At 40.2% G+C, this 25,064-nt stretch overlaps 1 protein-coding gene across 5 annotated transcripts in view; it reads right to left on the bottom strand.

Annotated features, from left to right (window-relative positions):
* Window positions 1-25,064, bottom strand: part of PLCL2 (phospholipase C like 2) — a 187,469-nt gene that overhangs the window by 36,968 nt on the left and 125,437 nt on the right. For all 5 annotated transcript variants that reach the window (XM_050938319.1, XM_050938317.1, XM_050938320.1 and 2 more), the window contains one exon: window positions 4,649-4,724. In XM_050938319.1, coding sequence (XP_050794276.1) covers window positions 4,649-4,724 — 76 coding nt within the window. The remainder of the gene's footprint in view (window positions 1-4,648; window positions 4,725-25,064) is intronic.

Below are 25,064 nucleotides of genomic sequence, written 5' to 3'. Positions count from 1 at the left end.
GGGATGGAGGTTGTTTGAAACTTTGAAGTGTTCGTAATGCTGAACCAAAACATTATGGTGGTTCTTTCAAAAGTTTACAACTGAACATTGACTTAATACAGTTTTGAAACTTTACTATGCAGAAGAAAAATGCTGCTTTCCCTTCTTTTTTTTTTTTTTTTTTAGTAGTTTACATTTAACACAGTGCTTTACTGTATTTGCCTTTTTTTGGTGTTTCTGCTGCTGCCTGACCGTGTACTTCCGATTCCAAAGAAGGAGTGTGGTTGACCGGTCAGTTCATAACTCTGGTGTTTGTAACTCTGAGGTTCTACTCTACTATACGTCTTCATTATTTAGCACATATAAAATTCCTGTAAGGATGCAGATATTTTATTCAGAGAAACACAACGGTGTTCAGCTGAAAGCAATGTGTTGATTTTTAGAAAACCAACAGAGCCATTTGGATTTTGTTGAAACTTAAAAATAATAAGGAAAACATCCAGCTCACCAAAAAGTTTATACCTTTCAATTTTTGCTTTCATAAAGTATAAAACAGGTGCAAAAGCACCACTATGGGATAAATCAGAAAAAGAGCAAAACTCTAGCTTATTCAATGCATTGTTAACCAAAATGAGCAAAATTATTGACTTACTTCAGAATTAGTTTTGAATTTTAACAGATACACAATAATCTTATTATTCACTTAAACCTGGAATTGGTTTAATTAAGAGAACAAGTCCAGTTAAAAGATTTTCCTACTGAGCTTGTTAATGAGAATATATATTTACTGTATGTTCGCAGCTTGTGAGGATGAGGATTTATTCTTATTTTATTCTTGTTCTTCTCCGACACTGGTTAATAGTGCAATTTCCTTTTACTTACAAAGACACTAATTATAAAAGCGTATAAGCTTTTACTCAGAGTTAATATGCTATCCCATGAAGAAATTCATTCTCAACAAAAATCCAAAAAGCTGACAGTTCCAGAATCCAGAAAACTGACAAAACCCTAATGCAACAAGCATCTGCTGAAACCAGGAAATTAACAGAGTTGGAGATGAAGTCTTTGGACATCTCCACTATGTAAAGGTTTGGATCAGCTCATCTATTTTAAGATGTACGTCAGTGGGACTCTGTAGGGGTGAAGCTGTCCAAGACAGCAGATCCTATTTCACAATTAGGAATTAAGCCTATTGTGTTGTACTGTAGGATACTTTTGGTGAGGCTCCATCTGGAGTACTGTGTCCAGTTTTGGGCCCCACACTACAAGAAGGATGTGGAAAAATTGGAAAGAGTCCAGCGGAGGGCAACAAAAATGATTAGGGGGCTGGAGCACATGATTTATGAGGAGAGGCTGAGGGAACTGGGATTATTTAATCTGCAGGAGAGAAGAATGAGGGGGAGATTTGATAGCTGCTTTCAACTACCTGAAAGGGGGTTCAGAGAGGATGGTTCTAGACCAGGGGTAGGTAACCTATGGCACGGGTGCCGAAGGCGGCACGTAAGCTGATTTTCAGTGGCACTCTCATGGCCCAGGTCCTAACCACCATCCGGAGGGCTTGGCATTTTAATTTAATTTTAAATGAAGCTTCTTAAACATTTTAAAAACCTTATTTACTTTACATACAACAATAGCGTAGTTATATATTATAGACTTATAGAAAGAGATCTTCTAAAAACGTTAAAATGTATTACTGGCACGCGGAACCTTAAATTAGAGTAAATAAATGAAAACTCGGCACACCACTTCCGAAAGGTTGCCGATCCCTATTCTAGACTGTTCTCAGTGGTAGCAGATGATAGAACAAGGAGTAATGGTCTCAAGTTGAAGTGGGGGAGGTTTAAGTTGGATATTAGGAAAAACCTTTTCACTAGGAGGGTGGTGAGGCACTGGAATGGGTTACCTAGGGAGGTGGTGGAATCTCCTTCCTTAGAGATTTTTAAGGTCAGGCTTGACAAAGCCCTGGCTGGGATGATTTAGTTGGGGACTGGTCCTGCTTTGAGCAAGGGGTTTCAATTAGATGACCTCCTGAGGTCCCTTCCAACCCTGATATTCTATACTTATTTAAATAACACCAAAGTCTCACTTCAATATTTATAGAATCATAGAAATGTAGGGCTGGAAGAGACTTTGAGAGGTCATCAAGTCCAGCCCCTTGAGCGGTAAACCAAGACCATCCTTGACAGATATTTGTCCAACTTGTTCTTAAAACTCCAAAGATGGGGATTCCACAGTCTCCCTTGGATGCCTATTCCAGACCTTCACTAGCCGTATAGTTAGAAAGTTTTTCTTAATATCTATTCTAAATCTCCCTTGCTTCAGATTAAGCTCATTACTTCTTGTCCTACCATCAGTGAACACTGAGAACAACCGATCACCATCCTCTTCATAACAGCCTTTAACATATTTGCAATTGTTATGAGGTTCCTCCTCAGACTTCTTTTCTCAAGACTAAACGTGTAGTTTTTTTTAAATCTTTCCTCATAGGTGTGGTTTTCTAAATATTTCATCATTTTTGTTTCTCTTTGGACTCTCTCCAATTTGTCCACATCTTTCTGACTATGTCTATGACGCACACCAGTGGTGGCAGTGTATGTGGGTATCTGTAGCTACACATCACAGTGACAAGCAGGCTGTATCCGCACTGCAGTGTGCAGCAACATGTCAGTGAAAGGCTTGGCAGTGGAGAGGCAGCGAGGAAAGACTTGACACCTGCCAGAGACTGTCCCCATTGCTTCCCTGCCAGAGAGTCTCTCACTGTGGTGGGGAAAAACTCTGGCAGCTCCCAGCTGTCAAGCCTTTCCTCACTGCCGAGCTGGGAGCTGCTGGAGACATGTCCCACTGCTGGAGCCTTTCACTGTGCCAAGGAAAGACTTCAGCAATGAGGAAGCAGTGGGACACTACACTGCTAAAAAGGCATTGTTTGGGTAAGTAGAGAGCTGTGTATGGTACATACCCCCAGGGTTCAGGCACATCCTTGCTCTACTCACCTCTAGCATTGCCTTACAGTCTACACTGCTATTTATACCTATGCTATGCACTGTACCTCTCCAAAGAGTAGTGCTGATGCAGGGCATTATTCTCCTTAATGTTCACCTTTCCCATTTAATGTGTCTCTTTTCCTCCCTTTTTAACTAACCTTTAACGTACTGACTTTGAAAAGGTTTTCTTCCGGATCACCCACTTTTTATTTTCTTTGGTTACATCAACACTTCACTCCACTGGCAGCGGCGCAGAATGTATGTGTAGCTACAAACCGCAGCGAAAAGCAGCCTGTGTCCACACTGCGGTATCAGTTACACGTGAAATGATCCCGCAGAAGGGAGGCAGTGGGGAAAGACATCAGCAGCTTCCCACTCTAGCTTGCCACGCTTTAACTCACCACATACACCAGGCCTAATTTCTCTCCAGCAGTTCTTCACATCAAACAATCTCAAGGTTTATTTACATAGGGCTTATTTACACTATCAACTTTTCAGACCAGCCATTTGCCATATTTACATGAATTGTCACACTAATACAGTACCGTACATGATTCAAACATCAACAGTGTTTTTCTTTATTCAGTACTTCTAACTCTTCTGTCAATGCAGATTCATAACATTAGTGCAACAGCACAACTTAATTTCCATAGATATGCCCTACACTTGTATACCCATGTGTATTAACCCCAGACTTCCAGGATGGCATGGCTGTTAAAAACATTAGCATTTCTGTAAGGTAAGTATTCTTATTCTCAGTTTGCAGATGGGGAAGCTGTCCAAAGTCACTGAGGAAATAATTGTCAGATCTGGAACTGGAATTTAAGGCTTGATTTAGCTGGTGTTGGTCCTGATTTGAGCAGGGGATTAGACTAGATGACCTCCTGAAGCAGGATGCCAACTGATCAAATGACCACGAGCCAAGAAAACCTGGGTTCTTATCCCAGCTAAACTAATTTATGGCATTTTGCAGCAATTCATTTGATGCTCCTGGGCTTCTTCTAACCCAAATGAACCATATGATATTTGAGTAAAACTGCAAATTGAAAATGATGAGAAATGAATCACTGATTGTAAGAAATATGCCTCCCTAATCTTTCATATATCCTCAACATAACAAAAGTCTAATGATGTGTATTTTATATTTTCCACAGTCTAATGAACAATTAAGAAAACACAATGTTCTAACCACTTTGGCATTAAAATACATCAAGTACATTCTAGAAGGTAGCAACTGTTTAGACCCATAGTGTACATGATACCCTTCCCCTATATCAGCATACTGAGCAACACCTCGGGCATACACTTAGAAAGTATGGCCTTGAATGTGTGTAGGAATAGCGCAGTATCTCTCATTCATAAATATATCAATGTGTATTTTCTATACTTTATCTTTGTTTTATTAAAATAGAATATGTCAGCAGGCTACTGTCCAATTATAAAAGTTAAAAGGATTAAAAAGAATGATTTCCAAAATTCAGTTGAAATGCCAAAGACCCCACTGTCCATGATTAAATCAGTATTGAGTAGGTCCATTTTTGCTGCTTTTGTGCCTGCATAAATTTGAATAATTTTGTTTTGTGTATTAGTGGAATAAATGAACCCAATCTAAGGTTTTGTAAAAAATTAAAATATAGGAGAAATGCCTTACTGTATTTTAATTTTTCAAAAAGAGAGCCTGCACTTACCTGCCTTCTGACACTGTACTATCTTCTCATATACACTATTTGCGGTTTCGATCAGAGTCTTGATGGTCTGAATCATCTGCAGAGAAAATATCAGATTAAACTGTTCAAACATATATTTATAAAATTGTCTTAAAATATTAATCATGATTGGTACAGTTGTATCTTCGAAAGATATGCGCTTAAACTCTGGACTATTTAGTTTTGAAGCCACAAACATTATTTAAACATCTATTATTAGTTTTTGCATAACTTTGTTTTCCTTGTTGGTACCAGGCAGATGGATGCTCCAAACTTAGCATGAAGGAAGGAGGAATGTGGTGTTGGTGGTTTGGGATTTGTGAAGAGTTTATAAAACACACTATGGTTTACCATTAGCCCACTGTTTGTAAAAGGAAAGGGGAAAAAATATTCCTATTTACCAGCTAATTCACATTCTATGGTTTGGTCAAGACAACCTGGATGCTGTTTCCTCCTCCTCCTCACTCTGACATTCAGGATGACAACCAATCACCATCCAATATTTTCTGTTCTCTGTGTACTCTCCCTCTGCTTTTCCAGATTGGTTCCTTATAATTGCCTTTTTGTAGCTTGATCTGTAGAGAGAAAACATCCTATAGAGGAAGAAGAAGAGACTCAAGGCCAAACTAGAAGAGGGAGTTGGAAGGTGAAGGAGTAGAAAGAAAGGGAACCACTGACTTCTTCACCAGCTCTTTCTAGAGAGAGTTTCTTATGGAAGCCCTGCTCTAAGCAGCGAGGGACAGATTTGTAAAGATATGTAAGCACCTAACTCCCACACCAATCAGTGGGAGTTAGACACCTAAATACTTTAACAAATTTGGCACTCTGTAATCAGGGATGCATCCACAGATGCCTGCACTTCCAGTCAATAGTCCCTGGTGAAGTGTATAAGGAATGCTAGGCAGAAGGTTTGCTGCAAAGTTTGTTCACTGCTATCTCTGCTCTCTGATCCAGCAGACAGCAATTGTTTTAGTGGATCAAATTATACGTTTTACTTGAAATTTTCTTTTCTCTGAGAGACCATGTTCCCTGTGCTGAACAGGCATCTGCATAAGCTCTACAGCAAAAATCTCCCTTAAGATAACCCACCCGGGAAAGAGTTACTTCAACAAGCACAGTTGAGGAGGGGTTCCCTCATCCACTTTTTTTTTTTTTTTTAAAGTGTTTTCAGTTTGAGAGAAGCGGATGTTGCTTTGAGCAAGGGATGAACCAAACTGGAGAAAAAGAGGAGAAAGCCTTAGATTCTAGGTCACAACGGGTGATCTTCTTGCCTTTCACAGTGAGTGAGGAGGAAGAACCCAATGTCTGCATTAACATAGACCATACCACAGAAATTTAACTGTAGCTTTTACTTCCAGTTAACAGAAAGCTGAGCTAGACAAACTAAAGATTATCACATCTCTACCTCGATATAACGTGACCCGATATAACATGAATTCGCATATAACGCGGTAAAGCAGTGCTCCGGGGAGGCGGGGCTGTGCACTCTGGTGGATCAAAGCAAGTTCGATATAACGCAGTTTCACCTATAACACAGTAAGATTTTTTGGCTCCCGAGGACAGCGTTATATCGAGGTAGAGGTATATTTAAAAGTAATCCTGGCCCTTTTTCTAGGACTACAAGGTTATAAGATACATATGTTAAAATACAAAGAAATATGTAGCAGCTCAGATCTCATGTTTAAAGGTAGATATAAACAGAACATGAACCACAACTGCAGGGTTCTGTTCTAGAGTCTGGAGCCCATTATTTCAAATTGGGTTATTCATTTTATACAACTAATCCTCCATTCCTAGTTAGCTCTACTTGATTTCTGATTAGATTCCAGAAGTCCTTCAAAAAGAAGAAAATAAAATGCATATCACAACATTAAATAATGAGAAAAAATTCACAACTACCTTAACTGAGCTACATTTGAAATAGTAGTGCTGATCTATTCCTCTGTTGGACTATTTATTGTACATAAACACCTTATACTTGGAACCCATAGAGGAAAAAGTTGCCAGATAAATAAAATTGAACTGATTACTAGATAATTAAGTACTGTATACTGAGCATGATAACATTTTAAACAGAGTCATATTTTAACTAAGAGAAAGCTGTAACACTCAAAATATTGTATGTCACCCCAAACAGACTTTTCTGAGAATCACTGCAAGCTGTTTATTCCTAATTTTTCCTGAGAAAGCTGTAAGAGTATTTTGTTTCATGGTGTTCATCACTAATGATATGTTTTCAACAACAGTTAGAAATTACAATTAATCTGCTCTGTAGATGTCCTTGAAAGACAAGGAATTTGCCAGTTGTTTCAATATGCATGTCATGAAGTGTGTGTTTGTTTGCTTCTGTAATAGGCTTGAATACTAGAAACCAAGATACAGTTGATTTAAATCACAGATAGCCTTGCAATACCAGAACATGTTATTTTACTAACTAGCTGTAACAAGACTGCACAGCTCCCTGTGAGGAGAGTCCTGTTGATTTGAAAAATGAAAATCACCTTGGAAATAATTCCCTGAGAATGTGTGGACACTGTTTTAATCAGAATGCCAATACACAACAATTGGGAATCCAATTTACAGCTATACAGTGCAATTAAAAGCACATATGGGGTTTTTCCTAAAGAGCATTTTAATGTGAACAGAACAGGGCAAATATTCAGAAAGAAGCAGTTTGAGTTAATAACATGGTCACTCATAAAAACCTGCCACTTGCCTTACATCAATATTTCTTGAATTCTAGGTATTCTGTGTAGTATATAAGAGGAAGTAAAAGGGAATACTGCAAATACAACGGTAACCATATCTACTTATGTAAGGCAAGACTGACAAGTTTTTAAGTTTAAGTTTTTAAGACAAGAGACGTCATGTAACTAAAAATCCATTCATCTCTTTGAAAAGCTACCTCAATGTAAGACAAACAACATCTTAGTTTTGTACTGACAACAAATCCTACATTCTAAACTTTTCAGCCATCAGTGTTTAGTATCAAATGGTTTTTAACTCCTCACTATGATCATGAGCTCAGGTCCTCATCATTTCCCATCTTTATCAATGTACACCACCCCCAATACCTACATCACTCCCACTCCAGACATTACAGAACTCACCCACTAATGGCTATCTCCCTTGTCTATTTTTTTATCCGTGTCACTCTGTCTTTGAATCCCTACAATAGCTCCCACTGCATCAAAGCCAAGTTTCTTGTCACTGTCTTCTATACAACTCCATAGTACTACCTTTATTTTGTTCCAAGTTGTTCCCTTCCCCTTTCCTCCCTCTATACGTTTGTCTGCTTCTCCCACAACTGTCTCTATACTGTCTTCGTACCAGATCCACTACAGAGAACCCCTTCCTTAGCTTATCAGCACTTTGCAGTGTTCAACTCCCTCTGAAGAGACACGTCTGCCCTGATGCTTATAGGAAACTTGCTGACTGGCAACAGCAAGCTTAGGAGAAAAACAGAATCATTTTAATGTCACATTGTATTACCAAGACATGGCCAATCACTCTCTCATGACTGTACTTTGATATGGCACATTTAATCTATTTTTAGACTGAGAATCTTTGGAACAAGGATTGAGCCCAATTATGCTCCCATTTATTTCAATAGGAGTTATGGCCCCCAATACTGTTCTCACTGATAAAAGAAAATGCTAAAGCTCACTATGTGCAATAACTAGTAAAAAGACACCCTCTTGACAAACAGAAATCAACCTACATTGTATGTGTTGCTTCCTATAATACAGGTACAGCAAAGATAGCTAAAATTTGGACTTGTCTTGCACGGATGGTTTTCAAACTTTTAAACTCTATCTGCTGTTATCAACAGTTCTTTCACTCTAGAATCCCTTCTGTGACAGAGCTCAAACATGCAACAGCCTGTAACTATGTTACAGCAGAGAGAAATTGTGTTGCCCATTCAAAACATTTTCTCCTGGAACAGCTTTGAGAAATATTGGTGTTGCAATATATTAGTTTACTGCCATATGTTTACATTTAAGCAACATTACTATCATAATACCTATATCATTTTAATTCTGGCCCAAACTCAGCTATGTCTTACACTCAGAAAATCTGTCTGTATTCTGCTTCCTTTCAAGAATAAATTCTATATATGCATCAGACAAACGCACTACTATTTAGAAACAGCGTAATAATCTCTTTCAAGAAAAGTGGGGAACAAGTATCAGAAGCATAATAAAACTGCTCCTTATACTTTGAGGCAATGCAATGATGTCACGGAGTGAGAGAAGGGAGGCAAGTCAAAGATAAACAGAAAATCTTAAATCAATATGCCTTTTTTATTTATATACTGTATCAGCAAAGTAGGTGAAGTAAATTAGTTTAATTTCACAGGTGGAAGGGAATTTAACAAAATAGTTGCATTAGTACGCATGTATCATGGAGAGGTAAAAGTTATAATCAGCTTCTACTACAAAGCCTTATTTAAGTACTTGGTAACTTTCACTTGAAAAAACAGATTGGCCTGAAAACGGACAGATCTTTCAGTAAGTGTTTTCACAATGTGTGAAGAAAACTTGTGAAAGTGCTTTTGAAGGTCATTAACAATTATTCTAAAATGAAACTGAATTCAGTCTAAAATATCTCCTTCTAGGGCAATAATGGCTTGTTTCTAGTCTTCAGCCTTCTTTGAAAACACATGCGCTGACTATATTTAAAGAAAACATAATGTAATTAATTAAGCAAAGTTGTTAATCTTTGCTATGGATAGGTTAAGGGCCAATTCTGCTCCATTTATTTCAGTGGGAGTTATGGGACCAATCCTGTTCTCACTGACATAAAGAGAAGTTTTTAAGCGATCTCACTAGATGCAGGATCAAACACAAAATTGTGTGTAAATAGGTTGCTCCCTTTTATTTGCCTACATTTCAGAAAGAACATAGGGTCAGTTAATTAGGTTAGTTCAGACAACAGCCAATTTAATGAGCTGAGGATCAACAATACCATCTCTTGCTTAAGCACACAGAAATGGAAAAAGTGGGTAGATGCAGAAATGACATATGAGCTCCAGTCTGGCCAACCTTTTCATACTGGAAGGTTGAGTCTGCTATGAGACTCAGACGTTCCAAAACAACATTTTTTTTGTAGCTTCTGTTCTGAGTCAAACCTTGGTCATAACATTCTCTAACAATTGTTTGACTGACAGGTTCTGGTTAACATGCTACAGAAGTAACTAAGGTAAAACATGACTAGGAGAAAACCTGGACATATCAAAACTAACAATATTTCCAAATGTTGCTAGGGTGCACGATGGGAAGCAAGCACTGAACTCAAAGGCAGTCTTCCTCCCCACCCCAAACAGAGAGCTGAACATCCCAATAATTTTCCTCTCCTGCCATCTTCTTCCAAGAGTACATTGCAACAAAAACCTCACATAAACAAGAATTAGATAGAACACTTTTCAGAATGAATAAGCACTGCACCACAGGATCATTACGAGAGGGGTGTTACTGCAAAGTTCTCGCACACAGCAAGCTTCACTCAGTAGTCCCAGAAGATGTTGGATCTGAATGTGATAGGTCCGGTCTGAGAAGCAATCATGGGGTGGTTGGGTGGCAGTATTGATATTTTCAACATGAATTTCAGTTTCTATGAAACAACGGTCACATAGATATGACTAGCAGGATGTTAACAGAATGAAAATATAGGGGCCGGTCCTTCACGTAGGATCAAGCCCATAATGATGATTTTGGGACTATCTTACAGCAAAATTGTACATAACACTTCCAGAATAAGATATTTTAAGAAAGGCTCATGTCATCCTTTTTTTTTTAATACGATTCCCCTGCGCTCCTCAGAGCATACACACTCTTCCCTTCAGTAAGTGCAGTACATGTATATGGTTGCTGAACTGTTCATCTTCCAGACTGATCTGATGTACCAAATTCTTTTGTATCCCAGCCAAAATGATGACTTCATGAAAATATAAGTTGCAAGGCCTGTGACATATATAAGGAGGCCTGTGACATTCTTTATTAAAACTTACTTGAGATAAATAATATTACACAATAATATTTATCTCAAGTAAGTTTTAATGAAGAATGTCACAGGCCTCCCTATGCAAGGGGGCTAAAAATCATTGATTTTATTAGGGGGGACGACTGATTTTTTATATAAATGGATTGTTTTATTTTGTTCTTTAAATTACAAGATGTTTTTCTTTTTAAAAGAAGACCAGTTTAAAATGAAATCCAAATGTAATACAAAATAGGTTAAGGGTTGGCCCTAAACTTATTATAATCTTTTAAACAGTTAAATAAAACAAATATATTGAAGATTGCTTTTCTCTATAAAGAAAGTTAAAGGCTGCTTTTTTATATGAATCATAGAATCACAGAAGAAAGAATAAGGAGAAAAACATCCAACTTTTGAGATCAAGCACAATAGGTCATGTAGCGTATTAAGCGCTTATCCTGTGGGGGAACCAAGGGCTGTGTTACTGGGTGCAAAAGTCATCACAGGCATTGAGACTTAGACTCTGACTCCAGGAGACATCATCAAGTATCATTAGGATCATCCATTGAGCCCACCTGGGTGATCTCATACTCCTATTTTATAGGTTCTCCCTACCTGAGCTCTGATGCGTTCAGTTATCAAATTAACTCTCTACTTCTTAGAAAAACACTGATAGGCCCAGTAACTATCAGCCCTTGCTTTTGGATAGTTCTGGGCACTTCATGAATGGCCTTGCTCAGTCTCCTTACATGTTTACACAGACTGAGATACAAACAAACAGAAATCCATTAACTTCTCCAGTAACTCTCTCTTTCTCTCTAAACAAATGACTGTAGTGCAAAGGCACATGAGTTACAAAAGCAAAAGTCTTGGATTGTTGTTAGTTCTTGTTTTTCTGGGGGTACGGTAGGGATGGGGCAGAGGAGTTACGTGACAAGGGGGAAGGAGCTGTGTGTGCAACCTGCAAGGAGCAACGCTGATGTCCAAGCAGCACAATCTGGGAAGAAGGAGCAATATTCTTCAGAGTGCAGCCTCTAGTATTTCAACGACTGGGAACTGGAGGAAAAAAATGCCTTAGGTTCAGGTCACAAATACCACCCGATCTGGGAAAATTCTCAAGAAAGTCCTGTACTTCTAGGTAAAAAAGAAACGTGCACCAAATGTGAATAATGGAACAAATGTGAATAATAAAGAAATACAAGGTCTGGCTATCAGAATGAAACAACATTATGAAAAATGCTCCTCAGAAAGCAATGACTTTGAAGATGATGACATGGACATATCTGAATTATCTTGGTCAACTGCTTAGTAAATTTATTATGAACCAATCTTAAGGACTGCCTACCATGTATTACTATGCTAGTAAATGATGACTTAGATTATTGTCATAAATTTGTGTTGGGGGTAGATTACTCTTACTTATGAATTTCAAAATGTTTCTGTTCAAAATATAATTGGTATGTTAGTTTGCTGTGGGACGATTTATGAATTACATTTTCACTGTTACTACTGGACTTCTGAAATGATTTTTTAATTGCTCAATATAGTCAGGTTTCAGAGTGGTAGCTGTGTTAGTCTGTATCAGCAAAAAGAACAAAGAGTACTTGTGGCACCTTAGAGACTAAACAAATTTATTTCGGCATAAGTTTTCGTGGACTAAAACCCACTTCATCAGATGCGTGGAGTGGAAAATACAGCAGGAAGATACACACACACACACACACACACACACACACACACACACACACACACACACACACACAGAACATGAAAAGATGGGGGTTGCCATACCAACTCTAAGGAGACAAATCAATTAAAGTGGGCTATTATCAGCAGAAGGAAAAAAAAACTTTTGTAGTGGTAATCAGGATGGTCCATTTCAAACAGTTGACAAGAAGATGTGAGTAACAGTAGGGGGGAAAATTAGCATGGGGAAATAGTTTTTAGTTTGTGTAATGATCCATCCACTCACAGTCTTTATTTAGGCCTAATTTCATGGTGTCCAGTTTGCAAATTAATTCCAGTTCTGCAGCTTCTCGTTGGAGTCTATTTTTGAAGTTTTTTTTGTTGAAGAAATGCCACTTTTAGATCTGTAACTGAGTGCCCAGGGAGGTTGAAGTGTTCTCCCACTGGTTTTTGAATGTTATAATTTTTTATATTTCATTTGTATCCATTTATTCTTTTGCGTAGACTGTCGGGTTTAGCCAATGTACATGGCAGAGGGGCATTGCTGGCACATGATGGCATATATCACATAGGTAGATGTATGGATGAACGAGCCCCTGATAGTGTGGCTGATGTGGTTAGGTCCTATGATGGTGTCCCTTGAATAGATATGTGGAATTGGCAACGGAGTTTGTGCCCACACAGCAGCATACTTGTAGCAGCAGTAAAAGCTCTAACAAACTGAACAAAAATTGAAGTGTCAAGTGCACAGCTCTGTCACAGAAATGTTGCAAATGTAGCAAAGATGATAAGAAATCTAGAAGTTAATGAAAGGAACCTGAAATTTATAACATGTGGGTGCAGTTCTCATTTCAGGCATCTTTTAGCCAAAGATTTAAGTACAACTCAGGAATAAAGGAAAAATATTGTTGAAATTGCCAAATATTTCAGCTTCACTGAATCAAGTAGGAGGATCCAAACTAATTCTCCAAGATGTATGAAGAATTCCTTGGTTGACTGTTTTGAGCTATTTATTAAGAACTAGCCTGTTCTGAGGATAATTTATGAAGAAGAAAATTGTGACTGACAGAATGCTGGGAATCAAAAGCTGAGCCAGCACTCTGATCACTTGAACACCAATTAATTCCCCCAATGTGACCCTAACTGTGCCTAATTAGTGGATTAGAATGGGCTGAGGAGGACTAACATCTTAGTCCATTAATGCAGAGGGTGGAAGGCAGCACAGGAAGAAGTTCTGGGGGAGAAAGGCAGGTTAGCAGAGCCAGAACCAAGAAGAATCTCTGGGTGGAGAGATCTTTCCTCTCCACTCCTTTTGTCAGAGGAACTGATGTTGTAAGTGGTGTGATGTATAGATTGCTGGAAAGACCAATGCAAATAAACTACATGTTGGTCATTAACAAATGAAACTCTGATAATAGGCTGTGCAGACTGAGAAGACAGGAGTGGGACCTCACCCTGCACAATGACAAAAATTGATGGAACTATCACAGCCAGAGTAGTCAACATCAGACTAAAGAGAAATGTAGAAGATAAGCTGAATATACAGAAACTTACTTCCACAGCCCTGAACAAATTGCAGAAAGATTGCTGCTGTATTGCTGATGCTGTTGATATTTGGAAAGAACTTCAAGAGACACTACTGGCACTGATAGAGTTCACAATGCAAGAGCAACAGTGGGAGAATTTCAGAAAATCCTTAGTCTAATAAGGCAATGGAGGTGAGCAGCCAAGAACCATAGGTCTGCAACCAGTGGTATAAGGGTTTCCAGCTCCCCATCACACAGTTAGGAGATGGAATACCCACCTCTGCCAAGTTGAAGTATTGTGCTCTTCTGCCATTTTCCTTGAATAGCAAGGTTTTATAACATCTGCATGTTAGACACTCCAGTTTTCAGCTGACAAATATATCGGAAATACAACTGCAAAAGAGACTTAGCTAGTGAACCAGTAAACAGCTTTCACCAGGAGTAAAGTTTTCCAATGACTACTCCTAGATTAGCTATCAGAGAGGAAAAATATCAGTCCAGAGCAAGTCCCCAGTAAAGCATAATTACAGTAGCTTTCTTCCCACTCCCCACACTTTTTACTTTTCTTCTTCTATCCCTTTTATGTCATATGAAATTTTTCAATATTCTTTGGCACTGGTCATGCTGACAAAACAATATTTGTCCTAATTCTAGACAGATATTTCAGATAAGTAGCTGAGAGACTGCACACACCTAACCCAATTGTCTTTGGGTCATTCTTTTGGCATTAATGGGTAATATATATCAATAATTATCAACATATCAATAATTAGGTAATATATATCAATAATTTTATCAAACTCAGCTGCATGCATGTAAATAGAAATCTATTTTTACTATGGCTACAGTGGTTGGTGCAATAGACACCTCCAATTAAAAGAAACGTTTAAAGTCAAGTTCTGTGGCAGCACACTGATAAAAGAAACTGCAAACAAGACAGCAATCAATAATAACCTCATAATAGATCAGCCGGGATTTGGCCCAGACAATCAAAGTCGATTTATAATGAAGTGTAACTGATCTTTCTACTGTTGCAAGTGCTGTCCCAAATTGAGAGTATAAGAAAACAAAGCTTCTGCATGTTACTTATGTGTACAACGAGTACTTGTCCCCAATACTTCTCCTTCTTGGAAAAGACAAAGATCAGACTAAATTTGTCTGGTGCCAGTGATTCATTCGGAAAGCTTGTTTTCATTATCTCACTAAAGGGTAAAAAGAGTAGAAATCATACTTAGAGGCCAGGCAAAATTCCTATTCTCCCCAGAAAACAAATTTACATTAAACATTCTGTGCCCCATAGTGCCTCTGAGGTACCACCCTGCAGTGGGAGTGGTGCAAAGGGTATATTCAGAGGAGAATTCCTTACTGAACACAATACTATGGTGCACATCTGCTGCTACACCACACTGGTGTCTGCAGCATACTCCTTCCATGTGACGGGAAACAAGGCCATGACCCCTCTTTCTCGATGTCTCTTCTTACCCCCGTTGCGGGGGACATCTTATTCCAAAGGAGAGTTATGAAAAGAGCATCCTTTCTCTCTGAGGAGTAGAGCGGACTGCAGTTGTACCCCTGTGCTATGAAGGAGAATAAAGGAAGCGGCCTCCTTGCACTGATTCGCCCTTGAACCTGATGGAGAAATAGGACATGATCTGGTCCTACATGTGCAGTGTCCCAAAAATGAAAAAGGAAAGAAGTAAAAACAAATCAGTAGTACCAAGGTAATATAAAATTTATCAAAACAACAAATAATCCACAAATTCTCCACTAACAAGTCTACATGTCTCTCAGTTCATTATGAACAGAACATTTAGGAAAAACTCAGGATGGAAAACAGAGCCAAGCAGATGCTGCTTCCACATCTCAACCAGACCTCCTCTACATACAAAGACATTAAACTCCTTTTAAAATTCAATAGCCATTTCTACTTACTTCACAAATTCCTTCACTGACACCAAACACTTGGCTTCTCAGGGAAAGAATGATAAATGAATACCAGCTTATTCTGTGATATCAGATTGTGAGTTGAAGTTGATGGAAGAAACTGCTGAGTAAAAGGTAGCAATTAAAGAAGCGGGACATAAACTGGGGGATGGAAAGGAAAATATCCCAGGTCTACATAGAGAAGCAGAGAGAATAGCCTGTCTTAGAAAAAATTAATAGACCCAACACAGTGTTACCTTCCAGGCGGATGATGACAGACAGCAGTGCAAGCAGGCCGGTATGGCATTCCAGCAAGCTATTTACAGCCGGTACAGCCTATTGGAGGAGAGGGGCTGAGGGGCAGGTCTGGGAGTTCTTCTCCTTTCCCTGCTGGGAAGGGCAGCGGGGAAAGGAGCAGAACACGGGCAGCCACCCCCAGTGGCTGTACTGCCTGCTCCAAGCCTCTCCTCCAGTCCTGTCCCAGCAGCAGGACAAGGACAGAGCCCCCATCCCCGGTAACATGGGAGGAGACAGGGAGAGCATGGGGGCCCTGGGCTGGGCGGTGAGGAGTCACATGGAGTACCACGTGGGGCAGTCACATGCTCACCATAGCTGGTCCCCTTTCCCCCCGCATGTACCAGTAAGATATGGATTTTACTTGCACCTCTGATGACAAAGCAGGTTCAAGTTAACCATTTGATTCAACCATCAGCTTGTAAATGGGACTAATGGAAGAAAGAGAGGAGAACCCTGTGATGTACATTCAAGGGCATATAAAAAAAGAGGAGAAATTCTGACTTCACAGAAGTCACCACAGAGTTCCCGTTCAGGACAGAGCAACTTGCACTCTGCATCATTTGACACTGAAGCCTGAACATTAAACAACATGCAAGCCTTTGAACCTGCCCCTGGTAGACTGAAAGTCCTCCCATAAGCCTGCTGCCCCTTGTGACTGCAGGTTTGGAAGCATAACCTGAACCTGGCTTGGATGACAATTTGACTGAAATGCTACAAATCTAGTGAGGAGTGACACCTGATGAAAATTTAAATCTTCCTCAAGGAGCTATCTAAGCTGTTCACTGTAGTTTCCATAAATATTTTAATCTTATTTCTCTTGCTATAACAGATTAATGACCATAATATCAATAACTATTTAACTACTTTTTAAAACCAGAATGTGTAGATATTAAATAAAAATGGTATAAATCGATGCTAGGGTTATTTATAATACTAAACTACAGTCAGTGATCTGAGTTTTCCCTTAAATCTTCACCACTGAAGCGTATCCAGTTATCTGAATAAAGATGGTTCTAAGTCCACATGGAATTGATAGTGAAAAGGAACATACTATACACAAAGCCGGGGAGACGGGGGATGACCCTACAATTCCTCCTTTTAATTTAAATACTGCAGTATTTATGGCAAATTCTGTACCTTAAAACATGTTATTTTACCTGATCAGCTTGATATTGTAAATGAAATCTAAAGGAAAAATGGAAGATATAAAATGGCAAAACCCTTGAATTTTCATACCGTTGCATAAAATTTAGTCAAACAAGTCCTACTAAAATCAGTGAGAACTGTATGGCAAAACACAGTATGCAATGCTGTTAAAGTTTAAGGAAATGTGTGATTTCTATCAAAGTTTATTTCAGATTTAGATTTTTTATTTTTGAACCATTGAAAAATATATTGTTTCTCCTTTAAAAGTTTTGATACAGGCACATTGTTCATATAATATTTTCCAACAGAAGGAAAAATTATCCTTAAAGCTAAAAGGCAAAAAAGCCTGTCTATAATTGTTTTTTCTAGCATAGCTGTGGTGCAGTTGATACTATCAAAATTATCTGACAGCTAAAAACAGTAGCATGGACCACCTGATCTGCATTCACTGCTAGGAAAGACTGTCTACCAAAGCCAGTCAGAGGCACTGGCTTCCTCCAGGCCATGGGGGTGCTCAACCACCCTGCTGCTCCAGGCTCCACCCCCACCCCTTCCCGCCCTTGCTCTGCCCCGAGTCCTGTCCCCACCCCATCCCATCCCTTCACCCAAGCAGCCACCCATGCTCCACTCCTGCCCCCTCTCTTCGCGGCCAGTTCCACACCCTCCCCAGAGCACGCCCTGTCCCTGCTCTTCCCTCTGCCCCCCGCAGCATCTCCTGCATGCCACAGAACAGCTGATCTTCAGGAGTCATCAACTATGATTGTCTTAACAATGATGTTGCCAGAGAGTTGCCAGAGTAAAGTAAACTGGTTTTCTCAGTAGAATTCTAGAGGATCTGGGACTTTAACCATCTGGCTTAAGTTGATCAATTGGTCACATGACAGAGGGGACACAAAACATATTTAAGACCAGGATCTGTCCAGGCTCTTCCTCCTTCTCACTGACCAAACACTGACTGACAACAGAAGGACCACAGTAGGGGCTCTAGCTGCCTGACACACAGACTGAACCTAAAGACTCACAAGAAAAGGTGAGCACAGACTTTGGAGAGAGCATGTAGATTTTTGGTGTTTTACCTAAAGAGCTGTAACTCTTCTACGCTTTGAGAGTAAAAGTTACTGAGGTTCTGGAAACTCCTGTTCAAAGCTCATGCTCTTTACATTATCTGTTCTGTGGCTCTGAAGAGTTAAACTATAAACCAGAGCACCCATAACAAAGTAGGACTCTGGAGGAGAGCATGCAGAAGCAAAAAACAGTTACCTACGTTTTGTAACTGTTGTTCTTTGAGATGTGTTGCTCACGTCCATTTCATTCTAGGTGTGCGCGCACCCACATGCGTGGCTGTTGAAGATTTTTGCTTCTGCGGTATCTCTAGGGCCAGCTGTCGCGCCCTCTAGAGTGCCGCGTTCATATTATGGTACATCAAGCGCTGCCTATGCTCTCTCTGTTCCTTTTTGCCGACAACTCCGACACAGGGTAAAGAGGGCGGGTAATGGAATGGACATGAGTAACACATCTCGAAGAACAACAGTTATGAAAGGTAGGTAACCATTTTTCCTTCTTCAAGTGCTTGCTCATGTCGATTCTATTCTAGGTGACTCACAAGCAGAATCAATGGAGGTGGGATCAGAGTTCATAGTCTTGTAGTTTGCAGCACTGCTCTGCCACAGTCAGCATTGCCTTGAGCCTGTTGGGTCAGCGCCCAGTGTGATGCAAACGAGTGGACGGACAACCAGGTTGCAGCCCTCTTGAAACAGCCCCTGCACCAGGAAGTCTGCTGATGACGCTGCGCCCTAGTCGAATGAGCTGTCACAATCACCAGTGGGGCACTTTTGCCAGCTCATCGCAAAAGCAGATGCAGGCTGTGATCCAAGACTAGATTCTCTGGGCTGACACTGGGCAACCTCTCATCCTGTCAGTGACAGCGACGAACAACTGCATTGACTTATGGAATGGCTTTGTTCTGCCTATGTAGAAGAACAGCGCCCGTCTGATGCCCAAGGTATGCAGCCTGCGCTCCTCATCCATCGCATGAGACTTTGGACAAAGGACTGGTAAGTAAATGTCTTGACCAGTATGGAACTTGGAGATGACCTCAGGCAGAAAGGCCAGGTGGGGATGCAGCTGGACCGTGTCTTTATAAAAGACCATATAGGGCGGCTCCGAAGGGATCACTCACAGGCATAGGCTTGCTGCAGTCTGAGCAGGGCTTAAATCCGGGAGACCATGGCATGTCCCACCTGGGACAAAGTCCTAATGGGACCCTAACAATTAAGTAATTACTTAAGTATTAGTTAGTTAACAACTACTTAACACTATCAAATGCAAACTATGTACAACGGTCCTAAGAGACGAAGTTCAGAATGGTAGAAATTGCTAGCTCTTGCTAAGTAAGAAAGGCACTCCAACTGACCACCACGGGTGGTAAGAAGGAACTGTGAGGGTATAGGGCCGGCAGCACCTGATATATAGAGGCGTGAGCACGGCACTCCAGGGAGCGCAACAGCCGGCCCTACGGGTACTGCTAAGACAAAAATCTCCAACAGCTGCACACGTGGGTGCACACACACACACACATCTAGAATGGAATCGACATGCGCAAGCACTCAAAGAAGAACTGGGGAGATCTGGGCACTCCTTTCAGGACCCAGGGCAGTTGGACTGCAAAGTCCACATCTACAGGAAGGTGCCAGACAGGGAATGTCTACACTGCACACTAACTCTGGGCTCTGACTAAGCCCTGCCCCCACAAACCAGTCAGCAAGCACTGAGGTGCCAGGTTCTAGGACTCTGCTAGGGGGATGGGTGAAAGACCAAGGGCCTGCTGTGACTCAGGTCCAAGCCTCACCATTTTGTAGTGTGGACGCAGCTCAAGCTGCAGATCCAAGTCAGAAGGTCTGCATAGTTCAGTGTGGATGGTTAGTGTGACTATGAGACCCAGGGTCCAGCAATTGTAAAACCAGCCTTACAATGCAGTGTGGACACTCAAGTGTGGGCTTGGAAACACTGAATCCACAGACATAGGTTTACAATGCAACGTACACATACTCACTGAGACCCAGAATTAGAAAACAGTGACAGGACACTGCCGTGCCCCAGCAGGCTTTGAAGCACATGGAATCCAAAACTGAGTCCTTATGACCACCCATAAAGGGGACCTAGACTTGTTCTTAACAATTTTAATCAGAAACTGAAGATTCGATACTAGATGTTAACCTGATTTGCAGTGTCATGGGTTGCTCTCTAGAATGGAAGTTGCACAAAAGCTTCCTTATGGAACACCTGCAGTATGCCGTTGGTGATTATTAATGTCTCCCTTACAAACAATGGATCCAGTTCTTCCCCCTCTAGCTTTCATCAGCCAGGAAAGGCATGGGCCCAAAGAACAATTTGTGGAACAATGAGTTCTCAATAGCTCTAGTAACTCTGATGAACCTTCACAGCCTAAACTCAAGCAGAGAAGTCTTAACCTTTGTACTCTCAAGACACCACTCTCTTTGTACAGAAGCAGACAGCTCAGTTTGAATCTGCTCTATTTTACCATAATGTAATCAAAATCAGAGATTCAAATCAGCCAACAAGAAAATCAACTCCGTGTATGTCTATACTTCAAGACAGAGCTGTACATTCCAACTTGAAGAGACATAGCAATGTTAGTCCTGACTGAGCTAGAGTGCTAAAAATAGAGTGCAGCTGTGGCCCTGCAAGCACCAGGAGAGGCTAGTTGCCATTACTCATTATGGCGGATGGTCATAATATAAGAATGGCCATACTAGGTCAAACCAATGGTTCATCTAGCCCAGTATCTTATCTTCTGACAGCGGCCAATGCCAGAGCGAATGAACAGAACATGGCAACTGAGTAATTCTTTGTCATCCAACACAGTGTGACACAGGGCCAGAAAGGTTAGGCAACTTGCAGGCTAACTGACCTAAATTCAACTTTTAAAGACATATTAAAGAAGTATATAAATGGTAATTAGGGCTATTCCTTATAAATAGCTAACACAGCCATGTTAGATAGACTAGAGCTTTGAAATGCAAACTTGTATTGTTAAAGAATTAGAGGTAATGTTAATTGTGTGTGTTTACTTGTATCTTGGTAGATGTTAACCATGGAAACAGATAGTTCCTGTCCGTTACTATATCTGTTAATTCAAAGATCAAGATGTTAACATTTAGATGAAACTTGGGTGTGAACTCATTGTCTATATTTCACTTCAGGCAGTTTGGGTGATTATGTCACATGATGAAATCTCCAGGAATTCGTCCAACCAAAGCTGGCAATCCTATCTTTCACTTGGCTGTCTGGGAGGAAGCCTATAGGCTGGGTCGCTTTAAAGGAACTGTGATTTGGCTTCTGTGTAACCAGTAAGGTATTGTAGAAGCTATTTTGTTGCTGGCTTGGTGAATTTAAGTATTAGAATACCCACCAGTTTTTGGGATCATCTATCCTATTCTTTGCAGATAGCCTTAACTGAGCAATCTCAGTGTGCCCCCCCCCCCCGGAGCCCCAGTCATAACCAGTTTCTGGCAGTCAGAGGTTTAGGGACACCCAAGCATGGGGGTTGCATCACTGATCATCTTGGCTAATAGCCACTGATGGGCCTAACCTCCATGAACTTCTCTAATTCTTTTTTTGAACCCACTCATACTTTTCATTTTAGCAACATCCCGTTAACGAATTCCACAGGTTGAATGTGCATTGTGTGAAGAAGTACTTCCTTACGATCATCTTAAACTCGCTGCCTATTAATTTCTGGTTCTTGTGTTATGTGAAGGGGTAAATAACACTTCCTTTTTCACTTTTTCCATACCATTCACTATTTTATAGACCTCTAAATCATATTCTCCCTTAGTTGTCTCTTCTCTAAGCTGAACAGTCCCAGTCTTTTGAATCTCTCCTCATATGGAAGCTATTCCATACTCCTAATAATTTTTGTTGCCCTTCTTTGTACTTTTTCCATTTCTAATATAGCTTTTTTGAGATGAGGTGACCAGAACTGCATGCAGTATTCAAGGTGTCGACGTACCATGGATTTATATAGTGGCATTATTATATTTACTATCTTATTATCTGTCCCTTTCCTAATGGTTCCTTACATTCGGTTAGCTCAGAGGTAGGCAACCTGCGGCACGCGAGCTGATTTTCAGTGGCACTCACGCTACCCGGGTCCTGGCCACCGGTCCGGGGCCTCTGTTTTTTAATTTAATTTTAAACGAAGCTTCTTAAACATTTTAAAAACTTTATTTACTTTACATACAACAATAGTTTAGTTATATATTATAGACTTATAAAAAGAGACCTTCTAAAAATGTTAAAATGTATTACTGGCATGCAACACCTTAAATTAGAATGAATAAATGAAGACTCGGCACACCACTTCTGAAAGGTTGCCGACCCTTGTTAGCTTTTCTGACTGCCATTGAACATTGATGGATGTTTTCGAAGAGGTATCCATGATGACTCCAAGATCTCTTTCTTGAGTAACAGCTAATTTAGACCCTATCATTTTGTAGATATTGCTGCGATTATGTTTTTCCACGTACATTACTTTGCATTTATCCACACTGAATTTCATCTGCCATTTTGTTGCCTAGTCAGCCAGTTTTGTGAGATCTGTTTGTAACGCTTCACAATTCGCTTTGGACTTAACTATCTTGAGTAATTTAGTATCATCTGCAAACTTTGCCACCTCACTCTTTCCCTTTTTCTCAAGATCATTTGTGAATATGTTTAACAGCACTGCTCCCAGTACAGATCACTATGGGACACCGCTATTTACCGTTCTCTACATTCTGAAAACTGACCATTCAGTCCTACTTTTTGTTTCCTGTCTTTTTAACCAGCTACTGATCCATGAGAGGACCTTCTCTCTTATCTCATGTCATGTCAAAAACTTTCTGAAATTCCAAGTACACTATATCCACTGGATCAACCTTGTCCACAATTATTGACCCCATCAAAGAAATCTAATAGATTGGCGAAGCATGATTTCCCTTTAGAAAAGCCCATGTTGCCTCTTCCCCAGCAATCGCATTCATCTATGTGTCTGATAATTCTGTTCTTTATTATAGCTTCAACCAATTTGTCAGGTACTGAAGTTAGGCTTACTGACTTGTAATTTCCAGGATTGCCTCTGGAGCATTTTTTAAAAATTGGCATCACATTATCCTCTCATTCATCAAGTAGAAAAGCTGATTTAAGTGACAGGTTACATACCACAGCTTGTAGTTCTGAAATTTCATATTTGATTCCCTGCAGAACTCTGGGGTGAATGCCATCTGGTCTTGGTGACTTATTACTGTTTAATTCATCAAAACCTCCACTATTGATACCTCAGTCTGCAGCCGTTCCTCAGATTTGTCACCTAAAAAGAATGGCTAGGTGTGTGAATCTCCCTCACATCCTCTGCAGTGAAGACCAACGCAAGAATTAATTTAGTTTCTCTGCAGTGATCTTGTTTTTCTTGAATTTAACTAGCTCCCTCATTTCTGCATACCTCCCCTTTTTGAATTTAAATGCTACTGTGGTGTGCTTCTTTGGTGCTTCCCCCAAAAAGGTTACTAAAATTATATGATAGTCACTACTACTGACTCAAGCTCAAACACTTGATCAAGTGTGCGACCAGCTACATGAATTGAGCTTTGATAACCCCATAGTTACCATAGTAGCCATAAAGCCCTGAACTGATGCTAAAGATTCATCATCCACATGGATGCTGAAGTCACTGAGCACCATCTAATGTCAACTGACAAAGATTTGGGTTTGGAGAAAGATAATTAATAAACCAAGACTAGCCCAGCTTGACCCTATCCTAGGACTCTCATACAATATGAATAAACTATGGTTACATCTATACATGAAGCTCGGTGTGTGATCTCCAGCTCAAGCTGACATACTTATGTGAGGTCTCATTAAGGTCACATCCTAAAAATAATAGTGTAGCCGCAGTAGCACAGGCAGTGGCAAGCAGCAGCATGGGCTAGCCATCCCACCTACAAAGTTGCCCAGATTCTCTGGATACATATCCAAGGCAGTTAGCCTATATTGCCGCTCGCAGCAGCATGTGGACATCAGCCCATGCTACTATGGCTATATTTCTATTTTCTGTGAGCTATCTGGATGACAGCTAGAATGCGTATGTCTACTTGATCTGGAACTCACATCCTCAGCTCCAACTGTAAACATAGCCCATATATGATACAGTTTTAGGCTAGGAGACCACCTACATGGTATAGACACACCACCCCATCTCAAATCTCCCTTAGGCTCGTACTGTACCAAAAACTTGACTGATACCAACTGTGTCAAGACAGGTCAAGCATATTATCCAACCAGGTTTTGGTAATACTTGTTAGATTACGGGCTTCATTCAGACAGACAGGTTCTCTGTAATAATTGGCTTCTTTTGTATGATGCCCCAGCATGCACTTTGCTGGTATCATCGCTCTCATCACACTGCTGCAGACTGGGGACAAAATAAGTATTCTCTTCCTTGTCATTGCACAATTTAAAAAAAATTTCACTATTCCTATTGTTTATCCTGTAGGGTATATGACATTAGGAAAAAATGCAATGGTGTGGAAGAACCACTTGCCTTATTTCCAGGCTTCAGTCTGCAACACTGTTCAGTGACAGGTGTGATGACACCAGCAGAGTGCATGCTGAAGTATCACACAGAGGAAGCTGCAGTTCATGAACTTGAGGGCAAAAAAAATAAAACATTGTTAAATGGTGAAAAAATGTTACAAAATGTCCCCTTTACTAGTCCCTAACCAAAATATCCTGATGCTTTTATAAGGTGTACAGATTACATTCAGGAGTCTTTTGTAGCTTCA

Source organism: Gopherus flavomarginatus, chromosome 2, assembly GCF_025201925.1.
Source record: "Gopherus flavomarginatus isolate rGopFla2 chromosome 2, rGopFla2.mat.asm, whole genome shotgun sequence".
Lineage (NCBI taxonomy): Eukaryota > Metazoa > Chordata > Testudines > Testudinidae > Gopherus > Gopherus flavomarginatus.
The sequence above is the reverse complement of the archived record's forward strand: the minus strand, read 5'-3'. Positions and strand labels throughout refer to the sequence as shown.